The sequence below is a fragment of the Manacus vitellinus genome, unplaced genomic scaffold (assembly GCF_001715985.3).
Source record: "Manacus vitellinus isolate BGI_N305 unplaced genomic scaffold, ASM171598v3 scaffold_32_pilon, whole genome shotgun sequence".
Lineage (NCBI taxonomy): Eukaryota > Metazoa > Chordata > Aves > Passeriformes > Pipridae > Manacus > Manacus vitellinus.
The window spans coordinates 2,657,187-2,664,930 of record NW_021940460.1 but is presented as its reverse complement, the minus strand read 5'-3'; the positions used below and the strand labels follow the sequence as shown (position 1 = coordinate 2,664,930).

The 7,744-nt window shown below is 61.0% G+C and overlaps 1 protein-coding gene across 1 annotated transcript; it reads right to left on the bottom strand.

The window, feature by feature from the left end:
- Nucleotides 1-7: 7 nt before the first annotated feature.
- LOC115307626 (claudin-3-like) lies at nt 8-778 on the bottom strand. Its single transcript, XM_029961345.1, has one exon. It carries the CDS (start codon nt 651-653, stop codon nt 9-11), a length of 645 nt encoding a protein of 214 aa, XP_029817205.1. The 5' UTR covers nt 654-778; the 3' UTR covers nt 8.
- Nucleotides 779-7,744: the final 6,966 nt, after the last annotated feature.

Genomic DNA, 7,744 nt, shown 5'->3' with positions numbered 1-7,744 from the left:
AGGGGGGCTCAGACATAGTTCCTCTTGTCGTAGCTGGTGACGGCGGAGCGCGGGGCGGAGTAGGCCACCTTGCCCGTGGGGTACCTGTCCTCTTTGGGGGGGCAGGAGCAGCAGAGCAGGGCCCCCCCCAGCAGCAGGAGCGCGGAGGCCGCCCAGCCCACATAGAGCGAGGTGCCCAGCTCCCGCTTCTGCGCGTCGATCACCAGCGGGTTGTAGAAATCCCGGATGATGGTGTTGGCCGACCAGCACACGGGGATGAGGGTCATGACGCCGGAGAGCAGGAAGATGACGCCGGAGACGATGGTGATCTTGGCCTTGGTGCTCTCGTCCTCCACGCAGCGGGTGCACTGGGCGCCCACGATGGCCACCATCAAGCCTATGACGGCCAGGACGATGGACACCACCAGGAGGGCGCGGGCGGCCTGCAGGTCCTGCGGCAGCGCCAGCATGGAGTCGTAGACCTTGCACTGCATCTGCCCCGTGCTCTGCACCACGCAGTTCATCCACAGCCCTTCCCAGATGATCTGGGCCGTCACGATGTTGTTGCCGATGAAGGCCGTCACCCTCCACATGGGCAACGCGCAACAGATGATGCTGCACAACCACCCCAGCACCGACAAGGCCACGCCGCCGATCTCCAGCCCCATGGACATGGTGGACGGTTCAGTGACACGCTCCGAGCGATGGCAAAGAAGAACCCACGGACCGAATCCGTCGCCGTCACCCGCCGCCGCTCGCAGCCCGTGGGGATCGGCTTTCACCTGTGCGCAGCGGCATTTATACGGCCGGCCCGGGGTGGGGTTTCAGTGCTGCCTGCTGGACGCTCCTCTGCGCTCCTCCGTCACCGTCACCTGCGTCCCACACCCTCCCCTTTGTTTGCAGAGATGGCGACGAGTAACCAGAGAAGGGCGGGAGGAGGAGAAACGCCACCTGCCACGGCCATCCCCTTGGTTTCGGGCGATAGGTATCGGGAAACACAGCCACCAGACTCATTCTGACCTGCCAACCCCCTTTCTGGGGACGTGGAAATGCCAAGGGCTCACCTTTCCTCCCTGGCAGTACTGGCGGGTCAGGGTTTGGCTGATTTCTGGAGAATGTTATCAGTGCTCACGTTTAACTGGGGTTCGGTGAGCACGGGGCACTTTTGCATCACCGTGCAAAGTGCAACCCCTTCGCTGTGCCCTGAGGTTTGTGTCCCCGTTCCAGGGGACCCACGGGTGCTCCTGGCCTGGCAGGAACCATGGGAGCACGTTCTACCCCCGCCCAGCCCCCTCCTGCTCCCACCGTGCGGGGCCAGGAGCACTGTCAGGGATACTCTGACTGGCTGATAATGATCTTTACTCATCCTGCACAAGTCTCGTGGCCTTGAAGGAAGCAGATAGTGCACGTAACCACCCTGGCAGCGTCACCCCGACAACCTGAGCTAGCAGTGGCAAAAGGAAAAATATCCCAAGGCATGAGCAATCCCCTCAGACATGTCAGCCACAGCCCTATGGCTGTGGGGTGCTTGTGTCCCCCCTCAGTCTTTGCAGGCTGGGGGTAATGCCAGCATTTCCAGCCCCCCCTCTGCCCAGGAATGTGGTTACTGGACACGGACTTGCTCCTACCTGTTCCCTGCCTGCTCCAAAAATCTCCTCTGCAACTTATTAACTACTCAAGAGCGCGGTGGGATGCTGGCAGCTGGTGCTGTGGAGGGAGCTCTGGGATGGGGGTGGGAGCCCTGTAACTGCCTGGCTGTACCCCCACAGCACCCTGACACCCCACAACCACGGGGTTTGGATTTGGGTGTCCCACAGTGTCCCAATACCCTCTATCTGGGGGATCACCATCTCTTGATCTGCAGCACCCTGAACCCCCACAACCAGTGGGGCCACCCCACAGCACCCCGACACCCCATATCTGTCTGGGTCAGCTGGTGTCAGCCCCTGTCACCCAAGCACCCTGTACCCATCCAGGTTGGCCTCCAGCTCCTTGCAGCCCCCTGTGTCTGACTTTGACCACCTCGTGACACCCCAATACCCCATATCCAGCCAGATTAGCCTCTGGCAAACCATGGCATCCCCAAAGTCCCCAGTATCTGGCTAGGTGAGCTTCTGCCACCCCACTGTACCCTGATCACCCCCCCAAGGGGACCCCAAGTCCTCACAGACAGTTGGGGGGGTAGCGAGGTGTGACCCCATATGTGCTGCTGGGAGGGAGCCCATGCAAGCAGCACCTCAGAGCTTTGTGCCCTCATTGCTGGGGGTCCTGGGGGTCCTGGCCCTCGGGGGACCCGATCCATGACCCAGTGCTGCTGGCAGGTGATGGTGGGCACAGGAGGGTGTCAGTGGCAAACAGGGGGGTCGGGGCTGTTTGAAGGCCCCCCAGGTGTGCAGGCAGGGGTGTGGCAGCGGCCCTGGGGTGCAGGTGTGCACAGGGGCACACACAGACACACAGACACAGACACACACACCCCCTCTGCCGGCAGAGACACCCCCACATGCAGCCGCACACAGACTCACAGACACAGAGACTCACAGACACACACAGAGACATACAGACTGACTCACAGACACACACAGACACACAGGCAGACACACAGACACTCACAGAGAGACTCACAGACAGACACACACACACAGAGATACGCACAGACAGACTCACAGACACGCACAGACACACAGACAGACACACAGACACAGAGAGACTCACAGACACAGAGACAGACACACACACACAGACACGCAGACTCACAGAGACTCACAGTCAGACTCACAGAGACTCACAGTCAGACTCACAGACACAGAGACTCACAGACACACTCAGAGAGAGACTCACAGACAGGCACACACACACACAGACTCACAGACTCACAGACATGCAGCCAGATACACAGAAACTCACAACCAAACTCACAGACACAGAGACTGACAGACACACACACACCGAGACACACAGATACTCACAGCCACACAGACTCACAGCCAGACAGACACACAGCCAGACTCACAGAGAGACTCACACAGGCACACACACAGCTGCAACAAAGATGGACACACAGCCAGGCTCACAGACGCACACACAGAGACACTTATACCCAGACACATACACACAGAGACTCACAGACAGACTCACAGACACACACACAGCCAGGCTCGCACAAACACACAGACTCACAGCCAAGCTCACAGACACACACACCCAGACACACCCAGACACACCGAGACTCACAGACAGACTCACAGACACGTGGACAGACACACACACACAGACACAGTGACAAAGGTGAACAGGCACACGCTGGCAGTGCAGGTGCTCACACCTCCCCAGCACACACACGGCTGCAGACACACCAGCACATGCACCCACAGCCACACAGACACACGGCTGCAGGGCTCTGGGGCAGAGGGTACCCCAGGCAGGGCTGTGGGGTGAGGGGGTACCCCAGGTAGGGGGAAGGGAGTGCCCCAAGCAGGGCTTTGGGTCAGGGGTACCCCAGGCAGGGTTCTGGGGTGCAAATGTACCCCAGGCAGGGCTCTAGGACAGGGTTATACCACAGGCAGGGCTCTGGGGCAGGGTTTTATCCCAGGCAGGGCTCTGGGGCAAGGTGGACCCCAGGCAGGGTTGTGGTACTCGGGAGTAGGGGCAGGGTTATAGCACAGGCAGGTCTGTGGGGAAGTGGGGATGCTCCATACAAGGGCATGGGGCAAGGGGGATACCCCAGGTAGAGGTGTGTGTGTGTGTGTGTGGGGGGATACTCTGTGTAGGGATGTGGGGCAGGGGAGATACCTCCTACAGGGGTGTGGGGCAATGGGGTCATCCCTGGTAGGGCTGTGGTGCAGGGGGAGAGGTGGATACTCCAGGCAGGTATGTGGGGCAGTGGGGATACCCCTGGGGTAGGAGCTGCTGGGGCAGAGTGGGGTGGGATGAGGCAGCAAAGCACCGCAGCCCCCGACCCTGCAATCAGCCCCACGTGCCATGTCCTCACACTTTGTCATCCCAAATTGCCAAAGTACAGACTCTGTCCAGTGTTGTGTCTGCCTGGGGCAGCCACTGACACCTGACTCAGGGTGGGGGAAGGGGCAAATCACCGGGGTTTCAGGGTTCCGGTCACCTCTGGCAGGACACATTCTTGTGGTGAGGAAACTGGATCAATAGTGTTTACCAAAGAGCTGAACGGAGCCAGTGTGCTTGTGGGGCACACCCATCCCTCCTGCTGCATCCCCCTCCCTGTCCCCCGCAGCTGGGGAGGGATGGGGAGTATCCAAGTGCCCCGGGATGAGGACAAAGCGGGGTGGCCACATCTGTGGTCACACAACGGTGACATGGTGACAGGTTTGCCCGCTGCAGACACAGAGACGCCGAATGAAGGTCAGACCCCAAAGATCATGGGAGCATCACCAGATTGGTGGCTCACACTGCAGGAAGGACACCTGGGGGGGCAAGAAGGATGGGGGACGGGGGGGCACCCAGTGCAGCATCCCCTTCCTGCCATGCACCCAGAACCCATCATCCCGGGAGTGAGCAAGAGGTGACGGCAGCAACAGCCCCGGGTGCCTCGGGGCCGCGTCCCACTCACGTGCGCGGCAGCCGGCACAGGATTTGGGGTGTTTCCCCTCCGCTGCGGTCGGGAGTGCCGCGCGTTCCCCCCCCGGGCGAGCGGGGCCGGGGCGGTAAGTGCTGCCTCGGCCGCTTATATTTCAGGCGCGGGACTGCTGGCTCGGTGCTGACCAGGGCACACAGGCAACCCATTGTTGGAACCCCTCCGACGCGGCGGCGAGCAGGTAAAGGCGGCTCCGAGCATCAATGGCAGCTCTGTGTGCCGGCGGGGCGGGGAGGGAGGTGCCGGCACACGGGGGGCTGGGGGGCACCGGCCAGCGAGATGTGGCAGGGGGCTCGCCCGGGGGATGCTGGGCCGTGCTGGGATCGGCTTTGCCACAGCATCCCCTTCCTGCGAGCATCGCCGGCCAGGAGACTCCCATTGCACCGCCCGCATCCTCCTTCCTGACCCGTGGTCATCGTCTCCCCCGTCCCTTCGCCGACCACCTCGGCAGCACTTGGGGGTGTTTTACATGTCGGGAGCCACTTGTTGCTCAGAAATTGGACAGAGATTTGACTTTTGGAGTGACTTCAGGGCAAAGGTCCCGTTTCTGCCCGCAGGGACCCTGCAGGTCCCGGCACACAGCTCTTCTCCTGCTGAGCCGATAAGGCTTTGCTTTCCCATACTGAGAAACAACCTGACTGTGCACATTTGAGTTGGTCGAGGGGGGTTATGTGGGGCAAGGATGTTTTTTTGGGAACATTCAGTCTCTGGGCTGCTGGTAACTAATCCCTGACCGCCTGCTCCGTGTGGGCTGAGCGAGAGGGCTGGTGGCCAGGCCTCGCTTGGCAGATGCAAAGCCAGAGATCCTGGTGGATTGTCTCTTGCTGGCAACTGTCACCTGCCTTCTTGGGACCTTGAAGTAGCCGGGGTGGTCGGTCCATGTGCAGGTGCTGGGGAATGAGGGTCTCTTGGCTCAGCGCAGGGCTGAGCTGGTGCCAGCTGTGTGTGAGGTGGGACTGTCACTTGTGTCCTTGGTGGCCCTTTCTGGCAGGAGATTTGTGCCCCGAGCCTTCTCCCTGTGGGGTGTCCTCTGCCCTGGGCAAGGTCAGGGTGGTGTAGCCTCTGCTGTGCACCCGGTGGTGCCTGGCATCGTGTGACACTGGGTTTAATGCCACCTCCCTGCCTGGGGATGGCCTAACTACCCAGGGGGCCCTCAAGGCACTGCAGTGTGTCCCCATGCTGGTGAAGCCAGAGCAGGCATTGGAGGGCATCTCCTGATGGACATGCTGGGGCAGGAGCTCTGCCTTCATTGACCCCTTTAGCGCAGCGGAGCAGGGACAGGAACTCGGGCTCCCCCATCCTGCAAATCCCGCTGGATTTGAGGCAGGACATCCACACCCGGCTGGGTGCTGAGGTGGGTGCTGGGTGGCCAAAGTTCAGGATGGGTTGAACACCCTGTTTTGGGGTGGAGGAGCTCCCTGCTGGGCAGGTGGGCTGTGGTCCCACCAGGACATGTGCCTGTACCATGGCACTGGGACAAAGCCAGGGACTGGGATCCTGCAAGATGCACTGGGAATGGGCACGGAGACGCGGCTGTGGGGCCAGTGCTCATGTGGGGCTGATGTCCATGGGGTGGTGGTCCTGGATGGCATGTGCTGAGGCGCTTGGAGGTCCCACCTGTGCTACACCACCATCCTCAGGCTCCATGGGCACTGGGGGTGGCTGTTACTCCTCCACTCTGTGCCAAGCCAGTGTCTGTCAGTCCTGCTGGCTGCCAGTGGTGGGGACACAAGGCTGGTGCTGCTGGGCGGGCAGGCACGTCACTGGGAGATGTGGGGAAGGGCACAGGGCACGGGGGCTGTCCCTGGATGGCATCCACCAGCTGGAATATATGTCACGTTCCAGCATTAATTACAGTAATTGGCTGTGGGAGGCCGTGCTGGCGCCTACTCTGGCTCGAGGGGGAATGTGAGCAGCTCAGGTGTTTGATGCTCTGCGCGTGGAGGAGTCCTTGTCCTCACTTTGTCATTTGTCCCCAGCCCACAGACACATCCCCACGTGCCTGCGGGGGCACGGCCCATGCCAGGCACACACACACGTGGGTGTGTCCCTCTCTCCAGCCCCAAATTACGTGGTGGTTACAGCACCCGGCTGGGAGGTGAAAGCCTCAGGCAGAGTCTGGCCCCGGCGGGGATGCTCTGGAACCTCGTAAATTAAAGGGAGCCCTTGACCACAAGGCTCTGGCCCTGGGGTGGCCACACTGGTATGTGAGTAATGTGGGCACTCCAGCAGGACAGAGGGATGGAGCCTTGGCGGCTCCTCTGGCACAGGTCAGGCAGGACCCTGACTCGTCCCCACAGGTTGGAGTCTGCAGCAAGACCTGGATGTCCCCAGGCATCCTCCTGGCACTGCAGTGCATGGACCACCTGGCTTTTCCCACCACACTGGGACACAATGCCCGGGGACATCCCATGCAGCTCTAGAACCCATCACACCGAGCAATTAGCACAAGGGATCGGATCATCTCAGTAACCCCAGTGCTCAGGAAAACTAAGATTATCTCAGTGCTTCTTATCTTTCCCAGAGGCCCAGGATTAAGCTGTGGTGATGAAACAGTGCAATGTCCGTCTGTCTGTCCTTGCTTGCCGTCTGTTGAGCACCTGTGCAGGTGCCGGAGGGGCTCAGAGGGAGTAGAGAGGGGACATGTGTGGGAGTCATGGATTAAAAGAGGAGAGGTCAGGCAGTGCCCAAAGCATCAGCGTCAGTATTGGCATTGGTGTTGGCATTGGTGTTGGCATTGGCACTGGGATCAGTGGGTACAGCACTGGGACACCTTGAGGCCACCTCTGCCCCCCACAGCCCCAAGCCACCAAGCAGGCACCAGGACATGGGCAGACCTGGGGCTGAGGGCAGCCCTGTGAACACTGGCTGGTGGTGGAGCACAAGGTGGGGCGGGTTTGGGGTCTGCCCCCCATTTTGCCCTGGGCAGTGCCGTCTCTCCTCCTTGGGGAACCAGCAGCTGCTCCAACCGGTTTGTGGGTCTGGGTGGTGACACCTCCTGCTTGAGGCCTGATGGAGGGCTGGGAAGTGCTGGTATGGATGCCAAGGAGCAAACAAGAGCTGCTTGTGTCCTGCTGGGCACGGAGCCTGGCAGCGGGGGGGAACGGTGTGCTGCTCTCCCAGCACGGGGCCGTGGGGGGCCTGAGACTGGGCTGCTGCTGG